The 21542-nt window shown below is 40.3% G+C and overlaps 1 protein-coding gene across 1 annotated transcript in view; it reads left to right on the forward strand.

The window, feature by feature from the left end:
- LOC126175269 (mitochondrial dimethyladenosine transferase 1) overlaps positions 1-17772 on the forward strand; it is a 47159-nt gene extending 29387 nt beyond the window's left edge. The window contains exons 3-5 of the mRNA XM_049921922.1: positions 240-397; positions 12953-13106; positions 17467-17772. Coding sequence (XP_049777879.1) covers positions 240-397; positions 12953-13106; positions 17467-17725 — 571 coding nt within the window. The 3' untranslated portion in view covers positions 17726-17772. The remainder of the gene's footprint in view (positions 1-239; positions 398-12952; positions 13107-17466) is intronic.
- The last annotated feature ends 3770 nt before the right edge of the window (positions 17773-21542 follow it).

The following is a 21542-nucleotide window of genomic DNA, read 5'->3' on the forward strand; positions in this document are numbered from 1 at the left end:
TCAGCTACATTTTGCTTGCTCATCATCAAACTGATTAGCATAATTTGATGTCCTATTTGTTTGGTATTCAGTTTGTAAAATAAAGTGCAATCTGAAAATATTGCTATTTCAGCATTTAGAGTCTTAAGTAATACAAAGCTACATTGAAATTGAGCCATTCAGTTGAAATTAAATATATGTAGTTGAAGAATAGATATGACCAGAAACCAGATATGTATAACTGTGTGCTCTAATTTCAGGGGTAATGCCTGGTCGTATGGCCGCACAAGGATGTTGTTGACATTTCAAAAGGAGGTTGCAGAACGCATAACTGCGCCAATAATGTCATCACAGAGATGCCGACTCTCCATAATGTGTCAGAATTGGTGTGAAGTTCATCACAAGTTCAATATTCCCGGTGAGGTTTGGTTTTTATAGCAAATACCATAATTTCTTAATTATATTTTCAAACCATAGAAAATTTGACTTAATTTTGAAAGAGTAACATACTGTTGTAACTCTGATAAAGCTCCAGCGATAGATGTACTGTGCCCACTGTGCTAACCCTACATTGTATGAGGTGTGTTCAGAAGTACTAAACAACATTGTGGCTATAATTGAAGTATTCATTCAAAAATAATCACGAGGTGCCTGAGAACAACTATCGTACTATTTCACAAGCCAAAGATTATCTGTTCCCAGAATTCCTCTGTATGTGACAGAAACCAGTCCTCCACTGTATCCTCAAGTTCACACTCTTGAGTTGCAGAACTTCCCTCTGAGATGCTTTTTTAGTGGACCAAACACATGAGAATTGCAGGTCAGCATGTCTTGACTGTAGTGTGAATGCTCAAGCTGCTCACATTTGAATCTGGCCATTAGACTTTGTGTGACCTTGGAGACATGTGGACATTTGTTATCATGGAGCAGATCACCACTTCTGTGAACATCTCAGGCTGTTTGCTCTTGATAGATTTGCATAGGCTAAAGAGTGTCTTACAGTACACGTCATTGTTAATGGTTTTTCTGTGCTTGAGGCATTCAATGAGTTTTGGAACTTGGGCATCAAAAGAGATGGTGAGCATCATCTTGTTTGCTGAGGACACAGCTTTGAATTTTTTAGAGGGAGGTGACAGCACTAGATTTGCTACCCTAGATGGCTCACTACGTTATCCCAAAGCAGCATGTGCAAATTTCAACCTGTTTAGTAGTTTCAACCATTCATACCTTTTTCTTTGAACACTCCTTATAAAATTACTGTTTCTCTCCACGTTTGTAACTTATCTATGGAAAAATAAATTATTACTGTAAGAAACCTCTGAGATCATGTTAAAATTGTGTGGCCTTAATGGCCTCAGTTTAGAGTGGAAGAGTCTGCAAGACTCCCCCAGAATGCCATATCTAGGTGAAGGCACTCGTTCTTGATTAAATCCCATAGAGCTACCAAAATGCGAGTACATTGGTTGCTACATTTCACTTGTTCCATATAGTTCCAGTTATTCACTGTGGGGTAATGTAGCAGGCTGGGCAGTATGTGATGGGTGCCTCAGTGTCCATCAAAACAGAAATATACGCATGCAACCCTGTCAACATGGTCAATGTGATTGCTGGTAGCATACTCAGCAGGAAGATGAAGAATGGCAGCTTTTGATTACCCTCCCCCTCGCTCCTATTCCCCACCACCCGCTCCCTAAGGGGGCTGGGGCCCACATCCCATTCTCATTCCCCTTTGCCTTTTCTTTAGATGGTCTTCTTGATGCTGACCTTGCTTGGATTTGGTTTTTTGTTTTGGACATGCAAGTTTCCTGAACTAGGAACTGTCCTTCATAATTATAAGCCCTGGGCATGCTTTAGCAACGATCACACTGCGCGGCAATGGAACATAGTGTGTCACGAGGAATGGGGATCATGGCTTAGCTGCCAGGATCGCAAGGATGGTATAAATCTCTATTTTTAAAAAAAAGAAAAAACTCAACTTCAAAGTGCCAGTGAGATGCATGGCTCTTGAGATGGAAGAGTTGTTAGCAGGTAACCAGGGGAACCTGCCGCATCTTAGTGATATAATGCTCACCCAGGCAAGCATGGCTCTGTCACAGTGTGTCTTCCATCCTCTTGTGAACACAATGAAGCAACTCAAACTTTCCTCTTCTGGTTGCCACAAGGTCCCAGCAATCTCTCCATATGGAAGAGATTATTACAATGCAGAGAGACACAAGCCCACAATATTTCCTTCTCTGGCTATGCTATGGGAAGAGGGACAAACCAAATGTCCGGGAATGAAACACCTCATCCAGTACTTGGTATGTACTCAGACTGATCAGGATACTTTTATTACAGCAAAATCATTATTTTTTTGTCATAAACATTGAAGACAAATTTGGTGAAAGTGAATCTCTGGGAAAAATGTGGAACGGTTCACTACTAATTAAAACTTCATCTGCTGCCCAATCTACTCCTCTTCAGCATGTGATCATTTTGGTGACATACCTGTGACTATTGCCCCACAGAAAATGTTAAACTTTGTCCAAGGAATCACAAAGAGCTTATACCTCCAAACAGATGTGGAGTTCAGAGCTATTGCCAGTGAAGAGGCACAAGTTTTATCAGACATGAACAAAAAGGGCCCAAGAATAATTGTAGAGGTGCAGGTGGCTTTATCTTAGCTTTCAAAGGGAATGCCCTCCCAAAGAAAGTTGTCTTGGTGTATAGGCGTGATGTGAAACTGTATGTCCAACTGCATATGTGGTGCTTCAGATGTTTATGCTTTGGGATTATGTCATCTTGCTGCACTGTGGACTCAGAATGGGGCAACTGGAGATGATCACTCTATGAAGGTAGTCCTTGTGAACATCCACCATTGTGTGTCAACAGCACAGAAAATAATTCTCCATATCTGCCAGTTTGCGTAGTTTTCAAGAAAGAACAGAAGATCCTGGAATACAAATCTTTTGACAGCCTGTCGTATACTGAGACATGGAAGAAATATGAAAGTCTGCATCTTGGATATATGACATTCAATTAAGCAAAAATCATGACTATCTCACACACACCCCACTTGCATCCTCACCTCACCAAACGCGGTGGCGCAGTGCTAGCACACTGGACTCTCATTCGGGAGGACGACGGTTCAATCCCGCGTCCGGCCATCCTGATTTAGGTCTTCCATGATTTCCCTAAATTGCTCCAGGAAATGCTGGAATGGTTCCTTGGAAAGGGCACAGCTGAATTCCTTCCCCATCCTTCCCTAATCCGATGAGGCCGATGACCTCGCTGTTTGGGTCTCTTCCCCCAAACAACCCATACTCACCTCAGCTTCCCCAAACTGGATCTCCCAATACCCTTCACTCCTCTGGTTCATGCAATATCTTCTTCAGAACCACTTTCTGTACCCAGCTAAAGAATTGTTCTTCTTTGGCGTATACTGTGAGAGGTCTCCCTTTTGGGGCCTCTTTACTCGGCTACACTCAGAGCACAGGCCCGATGCCAAACAGTGGCTGAAAAAACCATGGCCTGTGTGGTCCCAGGGTTACCCACTCTTATCTGTCCCCATGCTCACTGCAAATAGCCCCTTAAACAACCCTGCCTCACCAGAGATTAAGAAGAAGAATTGGAATTGGGACAAGGTTCCTTGGTGCCCCTGGAGGTGTCCGATTCCCCATGCAGTCAGATTCTGAGCCAATGTTTGTGGATGTCTTTCTGTCACCACTGGTAACAGGTAGTGATCCTGGTGCATGACTCGTCCTTCGTGCCTTACCTGGCCATCAATCACATGATCTTTCAGTAGAATTGTAATCGATGTTACTGTTATCTTCTGGAACTGAAACACATTTCCTCTCTCCAAGAAACACACTTTACTGAAGAGAATTCTCCAACACTCTGTAATACTGCCTTCTGTCAGAACCGTGCTTGTCTTGAGAAGGCATCTGGAGTGGTCTGTACATTGGTTCGCTAATTCGGTTAACGGATTCCTCTTCATACCACATTGGAAGTGATAGAAGTGTGGGGGCAAACCACCTAAGCAATCACCATTTGCAACAGTCACCTACCTCCGGACAGGCCAGGCAGGTTGATCACCTAAACCAACCCCTATCCCCCCCTCCCCTCATCTTTTCTTGTACGTGGGGACTTCAGTGCATACCAACCCCTTTGGGGAAGTACCACTTTGTGTGTAGGGGTTTCTAATTGACCGACTTCTCACACACCAATACATTGGTCACTATGCAGTGCCTTTCACAGTGACCACTGGATTAAAGATTCAGTGGTGAGAGAGCTGTGGATGGAGTGTTCCTTTTCACGTGCTGAGCCCCAGAGATGCTAACCTCCAGACTTCCTATTTCTCTCATCTTGTTTTTATTATTGACAGTACAAAAGATGTCCATTGCCTTTTCAGCATTTTTGCTTTTACTATTTTAATCTCCCAACTATATTGGATCACATCCTCGGTAGACATCTCTCCTTCTGGATGCACCACACTTTAATTGAGGGCTGGATGATCATGCTCTTTAGTCCCATAACCCCCCCCCCCCCCCCCCAATCAACCAATCAAGCTTTTAATCATTGAGAATATTGGTTAATGTACACAGCAATCTGAATTAATGAACCCAAGCCACGTAAAAAAAAGCCCCCAAAACATCGCAGCACCATATGTGGCATGAACTATACACTGCACATGCTACTGGTTAACTACCTCTTTGGACTTATTGGTGCACTCAGTGTCCTGAATAACTTGAAAAGAGCCATAAGTGTGACTAATTGGACCATACTACTGTCCAGTTTCTTTATGATATGGCCCATTGAAGACTGCAGCTTTATGTGCCTCTGAACAGTGGAATTTTGCCAGATACTCTACACCAAATGTTAGTTCCACAGTTCCCTTCGCAATGTTTGCTCAGTAACTGGTTAGGATGGACCTGCAGTCACTAACTGCAGCAAATTTTGCCACATTTGCAACTAGTTGTCATTGAAGCATGACACTCATCTCCTGTCTCTGTTGATTTATAACATTGTACAGCTTCTGTTTTTACCATATATTCTTTTGTAGAAATGTTCAACAGTCCGCACTGCTACTCCAGGAAATTGTGCAACTTCATTCACAATGTAGGTATGAGCACATCAATGTGGGTATGAGCACATCAAAGCACAATACCTCCTTTATGCCGTTCTGTCACATCTCTACAGCAATCCATTTCCATACTACAGACTGTCACATATACAGCACTTCAGCCAGGAGTGGAGATCTCGTGACTCGCCTGGTCAGTTCTACACTATCTACAGTGCTCCTCAATGAGCAGTGCACTCTTTTAAGGGGGTGAATAATATTTTGTGTAGTGAGCTTATAAAAGGAATAGTTCTTCTATTGTCTGAGTAATGTCTGGCTGAGTTTTTATTCATTAAATCCATACTCACTGATGTTTGTTCAGTGTTCCCCATTGTCTTTTCTCTCAGTTTACTCATTTGCAGGATATGGAAATTCAATCTCAGAACACAATGGACCTATTCACGTTGCTTACGTGCATGGAAAAGAGTCATCGTGGTACAACAACTGAGTTAGAAAACTGCTATGGAAGCAAAGGGAACTTCACAGCAAACATAAACATAGCCAAAGCCTTGGAGACAAGCAAAAATTACATTAAGCGAAATGTAGTGTGAGGAGGGCTATGCGAGAGGCGTTCAGCGCATTCAAAAGTAAAGTTCTATGTACTGACTTGGCAGAAAATCCTAAGAAAATTTGGTTTTGTGTCAAAGCGGGTAGGTGGATCAAAACAAAATGTCCAGACACACAGTGACCAAAATGGCACTGAAACGGAGGATGACAGACTAAAGGCCGAAATACTAAATGTCTTTTTTCCAAAGCTGTTTCACAGAGAAAGACTGCACTGTAATTTCTTCTCTTAGATTGTCGCACAGATGACAAAATGGTAGATATCGAAATAGATGACACAGGGATAGAAAAACAATTAAAATCACTCAAAAGAGGAAAGGCCGCTGGACCTGATTGAATACCAGTTCGATTTTACACAGAGTATGTGAAGGAACTTGCCCCCCTTCTTGCAGCGGTGTACCGTAGGTCTCTAGAAGAGCGTAGTGTTCCAAAAGATTGGAAAAGGGCACAGGTCATCCCCGTTTTCAAGAAGGGACGTCGAACAGGTGTGCAGAACTATAGACCTATATCTCTAATGTTGATCAGTTGTAGAATTTTGGAACACGTATTATGTTACAGTATAATGACTTTTATGGACAGTAGAAATCTACTCTGTAGGAATCGGCATGGGTTTCGAAAAAGACGACTGTGTGAAACCCAGCTCGCGCTATTCATCCACGAGACTCAGAGGGCCATAGGCACGGGTTCCCAGGTAGATGCCATGTTTCTTGACTTCCACAAGGCGTTTGATACAGTCCCCCCCCCCCCCCCCCCCCCCCCCCCCTCCCCCAGTCATTTAATGAACAGAGTAAGAGCATATGGACTATCAGACCAATCGTGTGATTAGATTGAAGAGTTCCTAGATAACAGAACGCAGCATATCATTCTCAATGGAGGGAAGTCTTCTGAAGTAAGAGTGATTTCAGGTGTGCTGCAGGGGTGCCATAGGACCGGTGCTATTCACAATATATATAAATGACCTTGTGGATAACATAGGAAGTTCACTGAGGCTTTTAGTGGATGATGCTGTAGTATATCAAGAGGGTGTAACAATGGAAAATTGTACTGAAATGCAGAAGGTTCTGCATCGAATTGACGTGTGGTGCAGGGAATGGCAAATGAATCTCAGTGTAGACAAGTGTAATGTACTGCGAATACATAGAAAGAAAGATCCTTTATCATTTAGCTACAATATTGCAGGTCAGCAACTGGAAGCAGTTAATTCCATAAATTATCTGGGAGTAGGCATTAGGAGCGATTTAAAATGGAATGACCATATAAAATTAATCGTCGGTAAAGCAGATGCCAGACTGAGATTCATTGGAAGAATCCTAAGGAAATGCAGTCCGAAAACAAAGGAAGTAGGTTACAGTACACTTGTTCACCCACTGCTTGAATACTGCTCACCGGTGTGGGATCCGTACCAGATAGGGTTGATAGAAGAGACAGAGAAGATCCAATGGAGGGCAGCGCGCTTCGTTACAGGATCATTTAGTAATCGTGAAAGCATTATGGAGATGATAGATAAACTCCAGGGGAAGACTCTTCAAGAGAGATGCCCAGTAGCTCGGTACGGGCTTTTGTTGAAGTTTTGAGAACATACCTTCACCAAGGAGTCAAGCAGTATATTGCTTCCTCCTACGTATATCTCGTGAAGAGACCATGAGGATAAGATCAGAGAGATTAGAGCCTACACAGAGGCATACCGACAATCTTTCTTTCTACGAACAATACGAGACTGGAATAGAAGGGAGAACCAATAGAGGTACTCAAGGTACCTTCCGCCACACACTGTCAGGTGGCTTGCGGAGTATGGATGTAGATGTAGATATGATGTGCTGCTTGATCTGTAAAACTTTTATTTGATAATATTTACATTTCTGGAATTACAATGTTTATATCCATAATGTTACTAACAAAACATAGACCCAAATATTGCGAACTGATATTCTTGTAACTGTATGTCATTTGCAGTGCAGATGATATTTTGCTATAATATGTTACCTGCATCTAATAAGGATTCCTCAGTAGTACATTACATATTTTATAGCAACAACTCCACAAACACCTGTATCTTGGACCAGTTTTATTAAGGCACTCTCAGTTTAATGGCTTGTAGCCAAATCATCAGGTGCATATAAAAATGAAAACATGTTAAAAAAGTGGCAGAGAATCTAGAAGGCCCAACCTTCATAGATAAAACCATAGTGTCCATAATACGGGTAATCATGCATAAAAAGTTGACGAATGGAAAACATCCTATGCTGTATACCAAAGACATGCCAACAAGTCAGCATGGTCACGCATCCGGTGGTTGCTGCAGTCATCTGGGTTGTTCTGTGGTGTGCTGATATGCTTACGTGTCTTTGTTACATGGAATAGGATGTTTTCCATCCCCCAAGTTTTATTCAGTGACCACCTGGCCTACACAAACACCATGATTTTAACTACAGAGTTGGCCCTTCTGTACTAGCTGATATGTCGTTTAACATTTCTTCTTCTTCTTCTTCTTCTTCTTCTTCTTCTTCTTTTCTCTCTTTTTAAATGCATTTGGTGATGTGGCTATAAGCTACAAACCAGGTAGTACCTTAATAAAATTGGCTCAAGATGTAGCTGATTGCAGAGTTCTGGCTGTAAAATGTGCTACCACAGCTGTGTATGCATCAACAACAGTGCCATTTGTATATTACATATATTTAAAAAATATCACTGGTAATTTTCTCCACTTCATTAATGTTAGATTATAATACTCCTGTTCTCTTACATTCTGCTGTCAATTCTGATTTGTTAATTATCCTTTGAGACTGATAGGAAATGATGAGAGGACCTGTTAATAGTTACCTGGTTTGTAAGTTGGTGAAAAGGGGTGGGGGATGATGTAAGTTATATTTCCTAATGTAATGTTCGCTATCTTGAAAATTCCCATTATCTTTATTAAATCTTTTTTGCGTGGATAATGGAAATTACTTGCTTTTGACTAAAAATCAATGTGCAAAGTGTTCAGTACATAGAATAGCTGTATCATTAACCTACTTCACATTCATTAATGTCAAGGAAAGATGGTCAACTATATGTGCTCCCATGTAAATTTTGTGTTCATTTGAACATGTTTGTATGGGCAAAAATACGGCTACAATAAAATTTCACTATGTAACCAAATGAAGAGTCATTCACATACTGGTGAGTGGAGGACATCAGATTTTATCAGCTAATACAAATATCTCTAAAAAATTTGTCATCACAGACAGTAGTGTAGAATCCATAGCTGTGCCAGTGCAAAATATGTGTAACTATACAATAAGTCCTAGTTGGAAAAAAAAGTATTCCAAACAGAACAAAAGGACTAAAATAGATGAAATATATGCAATAGATGATGATGGTTAGTTTTGAGATATGATATAGTGAAGGCTTCAGAAAAACCACTAACCAACAAGACAAATCTCAGTAGGTATTAGAATAAGATTTTCACTCTGCAGCGGAGTGTGCGCTGATATGAAACTTCCTGGCAGATTAAAACTGTGTGCCCGACCGAGACTCGAACTCGGGTTCGCAGGAGAGCTTCTGTAAAGTTTGGAAGATAGGAGACGAGGTACTGGCAGAAGTAAAGCTGTGAGTACCGGGCGTGAGTCGTGCTTCGGTAGCTCAGATGGTAGAGCACTTGCCCGCGAAAGGCAAAGGTCCCGAGTTCGAGTCTCGGTCGGGCACACAGTTTTAATCTGCCAGGAAGTTTCATCTCAGTAGGTATTGTTGGAAAACAGTAAATTTTGATATAAGGAGAGGCAGGCAAAAGAAAATTATCACAACTAAAAAAGAGATTGACAAAAAGTTCAAAATTGAATAGCAGGAATGGGTAGAGAGGACATATGCAGAGCTGTAGAAGCTTCCATGATTTAGAAGAATTTGACAGAGGACTGAAAAAGCAAACATGAAACAAAAACCCAAAGTACACGATATTTTATCAGAATTTTTAAAATCATTGGGGGAAGCTTGTGAGTCTCCTCTCTTTACTCACTTCATTGATAATTACTCCTCTCCGCATCAGTGGTGGATCATTACTTCATTAGTATTATTTAATAATCAGTTGAGTGAAGTTCATTAAGCACATTGGGTTGAGATGTCCCTATTAGTTTATTATATCCTTTGTTGAAAGGTGTTTTTGGATTACCAGTCAACTCCCGATTCTGTAAATTTTTGAACTCCCTTGTATAAAACAGCTTCCAATGTATGAACACTTCAAGGATGAGTTAATGTGTCAGATACGTGGGTTGCCCAGAAAGTAATGCACTGCATTTTTTTTTTCCTCAGCCAAAGACAACTCTGCAAATGCGAAATGTTATTTACGTATTATTTGAAGTCTCCCGAGAGAGCATGCCAAGTTTCCGTCACTTCCAACAGATAGCATAGCTGCAGGACAGTTTCAAAATGGCATCTGTAGGCAATGTGTGTTACAAGCAATGTGTCGTCATTGAATTTCTCACTGCAGTGAAACTAACTATGGGGAATATTCACAAACACTTGTGCAAAGTCTGTGGAGCATCTACTGTCAACAGAAGTACAGTTAGCTGCTGGACTCGGAGGGTGAGGTCATCAGGAAGTGGTTCGGTGGACTCCACAATTTTCAGTGATCAGGCAGACCATCCACGCTGTCACACCTGACACATTGCAGCGAGGTGATGTTGTCATTCGCAAGGACAGACTCATTACAACTCGGTAGTTGGTGCTGCATCTGTCAGTTGGCAAAGGAAGTTCTTACAGTGAAGTGCTGGCTCCGCCACCAGGACAAGAATTGGTACTGACAGGACACACACTCCCCTGTTTTGTGCAGGAGGAAGACCATAGAATGGAATGGAGTTTATGTGGAAAAATAGGGTGTGTAGATAAAATCATGTGTAATTCTCATTACATTCAATAAAGAATTGTTGATGCATTACTTTCTGATCAACCCTCATATTTGCCTTTAAGCATGTAAGCAAGATAAAGTTCAGAGAAGGCTCCAAATTATGCTTAAAATTTTGTTGGAAGTTGCTAAGCGCCCTCATTAAGATATGCTGGAGATATATAAACTGGGTAATTTGCTCTCCATTTTAAGTAAAAACTTCTCAGTGTTACAAAGCCGTATCTCTTAAACTGTGTGTCATACAGTGATACAGTTCCGCAGTTACAATAAGTGATATATGTAGATATTGTACACAAAGTATGTTGTGAATAATTAGTGGTAAAGAAGTAAGAAATTGAAAGGTTATGCATGATGATGAAGTCTGAAAATGTAGTAAGTGCTAAATTTTTTTTCTTTTCTACCTTTTGTGGGAGACAAGTTCTGTAAAGGTTTGAAATTATATGTAAATTTAATTGGAAGTCACTAAATGCTCTCATTCTCAAATACAAGATGAAGTAAGTCCATGTATTTGGCTGCCAACAGTTATGATGCCTCAAGGGAAACACTCAGTTTCTAACAGTTATACTAGTCTTAGTGTGTTAAACTTTAAACACAGGATTATACCTCGTAATAAGTAGATTGTGATAGCATTTAAATTTTTAAAATTTGGTCAATAATTATATGACATATTGAAAACTTAATGCTTGTTGCCTCTACACTGCAACTGTACTGGGTGCCAGGTTCCAGGATAGCAACTTACTAATACACGTAGTAACAAAATTATGCCAAGGTATTCAAATAAATCTTAAACTTTCAAGAATTCTTGAATTTTAGATGACATTCCATATTTGTAAATCACCGTTAAATATTCTTCAGACACACAACCATACATTTCAGGATGCTGCTTGACTTTCTTTTGAATACTTCCTCTAATCGACTGTTTGCAGTCGATCACAAGTGAATACTCCGTATCAGCTATTGCCACATCAGCATGTGCTCAAAAACAAGTCACCATAAAACTCTTTGTTGAGCTTAGAGATGCTAAACCATGTGTTATCACAGGAGATAGAACTGGAGGTTGACTAAGTCAGAAAAGGAAGGCTGCAGGATGCCATAGGAGAGCTCCAGAAATAATAAAGTATGTTGGAGCAGAGATGGTCAGGAATCTGCTAAGCTGTTCCAGAGAGTGTAGGAGGAGAATAGTACTCCAAAGGAATAGGAGAACTGAATCACACCATTGCATAAGAAGGGAAATTATGACTCTGATAACTACAGGGATATCTGTCTTATCATCAGTAGTCTATAAGGTTTAAACTTGCTTTGTTATTCAGGCAGAAAAACAACTGATGATGTCAGGAGTAAAGATGATATAAAATGCAAATGGGCAATATCAGTAAGTGTTTCTGGAAGAGAGAAATTTGTTTACACCTAGTATACACTGAAGTGATAGGAAGTCATTTCTGAAAGTGTGTATTTAGAACATAGCCTTGCACAGAAGTGAAATGGGTATGATAAACAGTTCAGACAAGAAGAGAATGGAAGCTTCTGAAATGTGGTGGTACAAATGAATGCTGAAGATTAGATTACTAGGTTAGGTAACCAATCAAAATGTACCCAATTGAATTAGGGAGAAAATATATTTTTGCACAACTTGACTATGGAGGGATTGTTAGACACCAAGGAATAGTCAGGTTGATAGTGGAGGGAAATGTAGGGGATAAAAATTGTAGAGAGAGGGAGAGGGAGACAAGGACTTGATTGACTACAATAAGCAGGCTCCAGTAGATATAAGTTGTGGTACTTCTGCACAGGATAAACTAGTGTGGAGAGCTGCATCAAACCAATCTTAAGACTACTACAGCAACAATAATGACAACAGCAACAAATTTGTTGTCACAAGGTATTGGCAAAAACAGTGACATTTGTTCAGGTAGTAGTCTTTGTTTCCACTTTGCACTTTCATGAGTAGATGCACTACATGTGTCCTCTTTACAAAATTACCTTGACTGAAAGCTATAAAGGAATTAGTGGATAGAGTCTAATGCAGAATATAAGGGTATGCGTTCAGCAAATTATACAAAACCTAACAGCTCACTTGTTGTGATCTGTCATCACTCATTGTGATAATGTGTTTCACTTCTAATGGTTGCCTTTCTTCATGTCAGTCCTTAAATCAAGAAAAAATTTATAGAGGGAATAAATTTACTTCTGCATCACAATGCTGAGTGTGCACCACAGTACATGTGCTGTTCAACGACTTAACTTAAAAACTTAATCTTTATTTTAAGAAATAAAAAATAAACATGTAGTGGGAACAATTAATTATATTCTTTAAATATGTTGCACTGAAGTAATCTGATTACATTCACATTGTGCTCTGTTATGTGACTGGCAGTTTTCGTGACTAGATTTTTTTTTTATTTTAGGCATAGTCATTTTCTTTCATTATGTTTCAGGAAAAGCATTTATTCCAAAACCGGATGTTGATGTTGGTATAGTTCATTTTACACCTCTAGTGAGACCTGTAATTCCGCTACCATTTTCACTTGTGGAAAAAGTTGTACGAACCATCTTCAGTTACAGGCAGAAGTACAGTATTAGGGGTGCAGAGTAAGTATTTGATTCATAACTTTGGTGAAATGCTGCATAACAAGATAGATAGTATTAGCTGTGCTCTGAATTTTTTTGAATGTATTATTTATACACTGATGAGCCAAACTATCAGGACCACTTACTTAAAAGCATGTTGGTCCATTTCTAGAATGCAATTCAGAAGTGATTCTGTGTGCCATGAATTCGACAAGTAGTTGATAAGTTTACAGAAGTTGGTGGCCTACGCATGGGCACACACTTGCCATAATTTTTGTGCAGTTGTTTTGTGGGCGTGGAGCTGGTGCCCAATAGTGTCCCAGTTTGTTTTCATTGGATTCAGTTACGCTGAATTTGATGGCCAAGATAACAATGTGAGTCAACTATCATGCTCCTCAGACCATTGCATCATAATTCTAGCCTTGTGGCATTGTCAGTTATCCTGCTGGAAGATGCCACCACTGTTGAAGGAGACATGAAACATATGATGTTACATGTGGTCTCTGATAATTTTCATGTAGTCCACGGGTGTCATGGTGCCTTTGATTACTACCATGGGTCTCATGGAAGCCCAAGTGAATATGCCTCGTAACATAATACTGCTCCCACCAGCCTTCGTCCGTGTCACGTTGCTGTTTTGAGCAGCCAATAGGCTGGATGACAGCATCTCTGGAAACAACCATTACCTGATTTAACAATAAATGTGATTCATCTGACCAGGTGGCATGGTTCCCTTGATCCACTGTCCAATCTTAATGATTCCTTGCCCACTAGAGTCCTTGCTGTGGAACAATATGTTCAACACTGTGTGATGAATGGTGTGCTCCAAAACACTTGTGCCTGTGCCAGCACTGAACTCTGTTGTCTGATCTGCCAAAGATTACTGGCTATCCTGCTTTTGAGAGTGGGCAAGCCTCCGATCCCTATGTTCTATGATGAGGCATGGACATCAAACTTCTTGTCACCTACTCATGGTTCTAGCATTCTTCAACCACTTTCCATAGATGCTCACAACAGTAGCACACAAACAACTGACCAGCTTCACCGTTTCTGAGGTGCTTGCGCGTAGGCATTGGCCATAAAAACCTGTCTTTTGTCAAAGTTGCTTAATTCAGTGGATTTTCACATTTTTGTCACTTATCATCTCTAGAACGGTTCCTCATTTGTCTCTGCTCCACTCACATTCTTCTCTTATTGTGTCATGAGCCCTCAGTGCCACCAGACAACATTGCAGTGAGCAGAGGTCATAATGTTTTGGCTCATCATTGTAAGTAAATTGTATTTGTGTAGTGTTTATTTAATTTCATGACAACTTGATTATTGTGATTTTCAGGAATTGTGGAATGATGTGTCAGACCTTGTCTCACTTCCTTATGTGCAGTACAGAGGAGTGTTGTATTTTTAGTTGCAATAACAAGTTCTCCTTTTTCGTCCCTGCAAGATCAGATGATACAGAGCAATAAATGTTCATAAGTTTCCCTTTTTCCCCTTAGTGGTAATCTGTGTTTGAAATATGGATTGTACTATGTTAAATTATTAAGAGAAGCTGCAATTAGTGTTGTTTAAATTTATTTAATGGTCCATTTGTAAGTTAGTAATTAGGAAGCTTGTGGGGAGAGTTTTTGCTACTGGTTTTTCAAACTTATACTGCATTCAAATATTATGAATTTCCTCAAGGAAAATTATCTATAGCACAGATTCAGAAAATATCATTCTTGTGAAACACAACTAGCTCTTTATTTTCATGAAGTAATGAGTGCTGTGGACAGGGGATCTCAAATTGATTCCGTATTTCTAGATTTCCAAACCACTTTCTATATCATTCCTCACAAGTGGCTTCTAATGAAATTGTATACCTATGGAGTATTGTCTCAATTGTGCAACTGGATTCATGATCTCCTGTCAGAAAGGTCACAGTTCATGGTAACTAATGGAAAATTGAATAAAATGGGAGTAATATCTGGCACTCCCTAAGGAAGTGGTATAGACCCTCTGCTGTTCCTAATCTATATTAACAGTTTAAGTCACAAGCTGAACATCACTCTTAGATTTTTGCATGGGATGTTTTCATTTACGGTATGATAAAGTAATCAGAAAACAAAAAACAATTAGAGGATGATGTAGACAAGATATCTGTATGGCACAAAAAGTTGCAATTTGACCTAAATAATGAAAACTGTGAGGTCATGCACGTGAGTAGTAAAAGGAATCCATTAAATTTCATTTATATGATAAATCAGGCAAATCTAAAGGCTGTCTATTCAGCCAAATACATACAAATTACAATTATGAACAACTTATGGAGGACATTGGAAAAGTTCAAAGAAGGGCATATCATTTTGTATAGACTCGAAATAGGAGAGTGAGTGTCACTGATATAATAGGCGAGTTGGGGTGGCAGTCATTAAAATGGACATTTTTTTGATGCGGCAAAATCTTTGCAAGTAATTTCAGTCTTCGGTGTTCTCCAAATGCAAAGATATTATGTTGATACCTACCTAGATAGGGAGAAACGACCATTGTCATAAAATAAGAGAAGTTGGAGGTCACACAGAAAGATTTACTTGTTCATTTTTCCCGCGCCCTGTTAAGAGTGTGCAACGGTAGAGAGCAACAGTGTGAAAATGGTTTGGTGAATCCTCAGCAATGCAGTTAGTGTAAATTTCATAGTAGTCATGTAGATTTAAATGTAGCTGCTGTTGCTATAGTTGACTTGGGACAGAAATGGAGTCTGTTGTTCGATACAAAAAAACTGGCATTAATTTTTGTGTCTTTTGCTGCACCCTTCACCATCACCTTCACCTAAACCATAAATGAGACATTATTTACTATTCAACCCATAGAGGAGTCATGCAACTACTCAGTCACAAATGGCTATGGCTTCTGGCACTAAGGCCTGACTGCAACTGTGCCTGATAGGAGTAGCAATCTGCTGGGTTAGGTGATGGGGTTATGGAGGTGGCCTGCAGTAGAAGGGGAGGAATGAAGGTGGAGGGGTGGAGGAAAGATGCTAAGGTTGTGTATGGTAACATGGAGAGACATGCTGGAGACATGATAAGAGTACAGCATCAGGATGAAGCAGTTGTTAAAATAAAGCAAATCATTTCGAATGGCATTTGATTGGTCCAGCTCTCTCATGAACACAATTAGGCATTGAACATACAGACAGACAGACAGACAGACAGACAACTTGGCAAGTCATGCCCACATAGAATGTGGCACACTGGTTGTGTGTGAAGTTTGTAGATCACATGGCTGCCTTTGGTGGGGTAGGAAAGCCAATGACAGGGCTGTAGTAGTTGGTAGGAGGAGGATGTGTAGGACATGTCTCGCATCTGAATCTACCACAGGGATATGAGTGATGATGAGACAAGGGGTTGGGAGGAGTGGTGGAATAGGGATGGACAATGATATTTCATAGATTGTATGGGTGGTGGAACACCGTTGTGGGAGAGGTGGGGAGGATATTTCTCATTTCAAGACAAGATGAGAGATAGTTAAAACCCTGGTGGAAAATGTCATTCAGTTTCTCCAGTCCTGAGTGGTGCTGAGTCACAAGGGAAGTATTCCTTTGTGACTGGACTGTGGGTATGTGGGGAGATAATAGTGACTGATGAGACAAGGTGTGGGAGATCTGTTTCTGGACAAGATTGGGAAGGTAATTTTTGTCTGTAAAGGTCTCAGAAAGACCCATGGTATATTTGGAGAGGTACAGTTTGCCACTATAGATGAAATGACAATGTGTGGTTAGGCTGCATGGAAAAGACTTCTGGGTGGAATGGGTGGAGGTATTGTCATTGGTTGGCAGGTTTGACATAGATATAGGTACTGATGTAGGCATCCTTGAGGTGGAGTTAGACAGAAAGGTGGCTTGTTGGACTGAGGAAGACCAGATAAAGGGAATACGGAAGATGATGCTGGGGTTACAGAGGAATGCAGATATAGTGTCATGACCCCACCAGTCCAGACCATGAAGATGTCATAAATGAGCCTGAAGGAGGTTCATGGTTAGTTAAGAAGGGTTCCTCTAGATTGTCCTTGAGTAGGTTAGTGTAGGACAGTGCCATGTGGTTGCCAGTTGCTGTATCATGAATTTATTCACAGGTGATGGCTTCAAAGGAGCAGAAATTGTGGGTGAGGATATAGTTGATTATGGTGATCACGAGTGAGTGTTAAGGTTTGGAGTCAGCTGGGAATTGGGAAAGTTAGTGTTCAGTAGCGGCAAGGCCACAAGTATTGAGGATGTTAGAGCGGCGGGAGCTGGTGCTTGAAACAATCTTTGGATAGAAAACAGCTTTGCTTTTTTATTAGTATTTGTTTTATGCTTATTCAACTACAAGTATTGCATATGAATATTTTTCATTGTTTCTTTCTTCTGCAGATGCCTCTTTCCAGGCCCAGCACGAGAGAGGCTTGGAAAAGAGATGTACGTGCTTGCAGATGTAGATCCCACCACACGACCATTCCAACTTACCGTAGAAGAGTTTGGCAGACTCTGCACTGCTTACAAATGTATTTGTGATAAAGATCCACGACTTTACAAATATGAATCGAGGGCCCAGAAAGACAAGCTTGCAGAATTTGAGGAACTTTATAGGTCAGAGGAAATGGACTTAGAATTTTCAGCTGAGTCACAGTGAAATTGTAGATTGTTTTTCGTAATAAAACTGAGGAAAATGTGCCAAAATGCTTCTTATTTCCATTCAAGAAATTGAATTTACGTGTATATTTCATCATATGATATGTGAAACACACACACACACACACACACACACACACACACACACACACACACACACACACACACACACCATGGCAGTGGCAGTATCATTACAGATAGTATATCTTTTAACATTAGGCATTTATTGAATAAAAGACAACATAGTTGAGACATGTATAAGTAAACTAATACATTACTGGAAATACAGGGTGTTTCAAAATGCATGTACGGGTTCTAAGGCTTCATAGAATTTATTACATTCAACTTACAATTATAAATAATACATCAAATGAAAGAGCAGCAGAAATAGCTTTCCTTAAGTGTTCAATGTGACCACCAATCATCTGACATCGATTTGGTATGGGAGTTCTTCCCAAACCTTGATCATTGGGTCTGGTATAATTGTTGCAACGATGCTGTTTGAGTCAGCTTGTTTGTGAACATGGAGGTCATGCAAAACAAGATATGTCATTTAGCCCCTTGCAGCAAATAAAGTTCTGTGGTTCAGCTTCTTGCATTTGAGGAAAAGAGTCATAATTCTAGAGCATCAAGATAAGAAACACCAGTTATAGTTTCTCCACCGAAAAAGAAAGGCACATAAACTTTCCATTGGGATATGGCACAGAAAAATTCAGCTGAGGTAGTCTCTTTCCAACTGTAATATCTTGTGGGGACTTTTTGACCCATAGATATGCACATTACTTGTGCTCACATTTCCACTTACGTGAAATGTCGATTCATCACCAAAGAAGACACAATCCAGAAAATCTTCATTGCCATGCAGCAATGTTTCGTTTGCAAAGTGGGACGTAAACCGTAGCATGTAGGCTTTAGAGCTTGTAACAACTGGAAACGATAAGGATTTAGTTGTAAGTGCCTCCTTAAGTCTCCACTCAGACGTCACTGGAACTGCTAATTCATGACTAGCCTTCCGTATTGATTTCTTGGGGATACACATGAAAGGCTCTCATTCATTCAACACTTTCTTCAGTCACTCTTAGCTCATTCCATTCCATTCTATTCCCTTTGCATACAGGTGCAAAAAAATTAAAAAAGACTGTTTGAGTTGCTCTTTCATTTGGTGTGTTATTTAGAGTTGCAAGTTGAATGTAATAAATGCTACAAAGCCTTAAAACTTGTATATTAATTTTGAAACACCCTGTATGGAGTACAAATAATGGAAGGAGCAAAGGTTGATACACATAAACAAGTTTGAAATAATTGCTGAACATTCAGAGAATGTCCTCCAGAGTTTACTGCCTATTCACGACATCTCCAACCAACCAACCAACTGCCTGCTTCTCTGACGTGTGTGAATAGGAAACATCCTAAAGCCTCCACTAGCCTCAGTCCCGTACCAGTTTCCACTGCTGCCCTCATACGTCCCAATTCACTGTATTAATCTACACTCACTGTGTTCTACCTGTGGTCTTCCATTCCCTTTGTGCTATCTCCATACTCCAAGCCCAATCCTGCCCTCATGTACACAACTTTCCCTGCCCGTGCAAGGGTGAGATTGCAAGTGTAACATTCCTATTCCATTTCCCTGATGCCTCTCCTTCCCATCTTTTGGTCTGCCTAATTTTCATGTTTGTCTTAAAACGTGCTGTCAGTAATATTTCTGAAACCTGTTTCCATTCCATAAGGCTCTTTTGCTCCTTTTGTTAACCAAAGTCCAACTCCATTTCTGTGCTGTGAACAGTGGGTCCAGAGTATAAATCGGTGTATCCATCTTGTGTTTGGATTTCTCCAAAATCTAGCCATCTCGCCTCACTAAGTCTGAGAATGTCCAACCGGTAACTCATCATCTCCTTTGTAACCTTTTTCAGTCCAACTCAGAAGATAGAGATAACATTTTTATGAAGTCTTAAACAGAGAGCAACCTGGTGAGAGGGAGAAGCAATGGAATTTTCCAGATGCCAGTAATAGAATCAATGTAAACACACCAACTAAGACTGAAATTAAACTAGCTCTCAAACAGATAAAGAACGGGAAGGCTCCAGGAATGGATAATATTGTAATGTCTGCTAAAAGCAGACACTGATGCCATCGTAAATCTACTGCATCCATTGTTTGAGAAGATATGGTCAGAAGAGAAAATACCAAAGGATTGGAAAGAAGGGCTGATTATTAAGTTGCCAAAGAAAGGGGATACTACCAACTGTAATAACTGGCAAGGCATCACCCTCCTATCTGTACCAAGTAAAGTACTCTGTAGATTGATGCTAAATCATATCAAGGACTCAGTCAAGGAACGACTGAGAAAAGAGCAAGCTGGGTTTAGAGAGCACAGAAGTTGTGTCGACCTCATCAACACACTGGGTATAATATTTGAGCAGAGTGCAGAATGGCAGAACACACTCTAACTTACATTTATTGATTTTGAAAACGCATTTGACTCTCTTAATAGGAGAGTTATGTGGCATGCTTTGGAAAATATGGAATACCATCAAAGATAATAAATATTATTAAAGCCATGTATGATGGATACGGATGTAGGGTGCTACACAATGGGGAAACTTACTAAATACATCCAAAAAAATGGTGGGATGAAGCAGGGATGTATTCTGTCACCTACCTTGTTCTTGTTGGTACTGGACAGCATAATGAAGAGAGTTGTTGATGGTAGGAGAAGAGATGTTCAGTGGGGAATGCAAGACAGGCAGTTATGGATTGGAACCCACAAGGAACACATAGATGTGGCTGCCCAAAAAAGACATGGAAAAAAACTGTGGAAGAAGCAGCTCTGAAAGCTGGTAAAACATGGAGTGAAATGAAATGTTTGGCTGCCAACAGAACCAGATGGAAGGTCTTTACTGCTGCCCTATGATCCAACAGGAACAACAGGAAATAGTCAAGTCAGTCAATTTTCACATCCCCCCCCCCCCCCGCCCTCTGCCCCTTCCCCTCAACTTGTTCCTCCAATTCATCCACCCAACACATCTCCTAATACCAATTATTATGCAGCTTGGAACAACAATGACAATTACTGCAATGACAAATTGCATTCTGCTATCTAGAAGTTGCAGCAAGAATGGGGATGATCCTGTCACTGAAGTTAGGCAGTTGTCAAAAATACTCTATTTTACATTCTTTTTACCAAAATCACTCCTGCACGTAGCAGTGGATTTTATCTGTGTTAAAGGTAGGTCTTTCACAACTAACCCTGTACATTGCTTCAAGTACCAACAATTACGTCTACCTCTGCAATGCGTGAAAGACAGATGGGTTTGTGCTGCACGAAACCCAAACATTCATGTAGTGCTTTTTTCTCAGGTCATTTTTTCCTGTGAAACATTTGATTTGCGACAGAGTATGTGATACTAGAAATCGAGATAATCAAACCCTGGAGGCCACTTAATTTCATGAAGTATTTTACCTCGGCCGCAAGGTAATTTGTAATAAAGCCCATTGTTGGCACTTAAGCATGTACAATTCATGAAAGCACAACTTGCACTTGTAAATACTGTGTTAAATCTGTCACTGACTTTCCTGAAATGGGTGCCTAGAATCCAGCCAAGAGTGTAGTGAGAATGTAGTACTACAAAGAATAGACATCCTCTCAGAAAGCAGACAAGGAGACTCTCATTCAGTAGATTCTGGATTTGTGATACCAGGATATTTCTTGGGTCATAAAGAACCTGTGCTTGAAATGAGATAATCAAATTGCAGCACAGGAGCAAATTCTTTTCCTCCTTGGTGTGTTTGTATGAGGGTGGTTTGAAAAGTTCTTGGAA

The sequence above is a fragment of the Schistocerca cancellata genome, chromosome 3 (assembly GCF_023864275.1).
Source record: "Schistocerca cancellata isolate TAMUIC-IGC-003103 chromosome 3, iqSchCanc2.1, whole genome shotgun sequence".
In the NCBI taxonomy this organism is placed as follows: domain Eukaryota; kingdom Metazoa; phylum Arthropoda; class Insecta; order Orthoptera; family Acrididae; genus Schistocerca; species Schistocerca cancellata.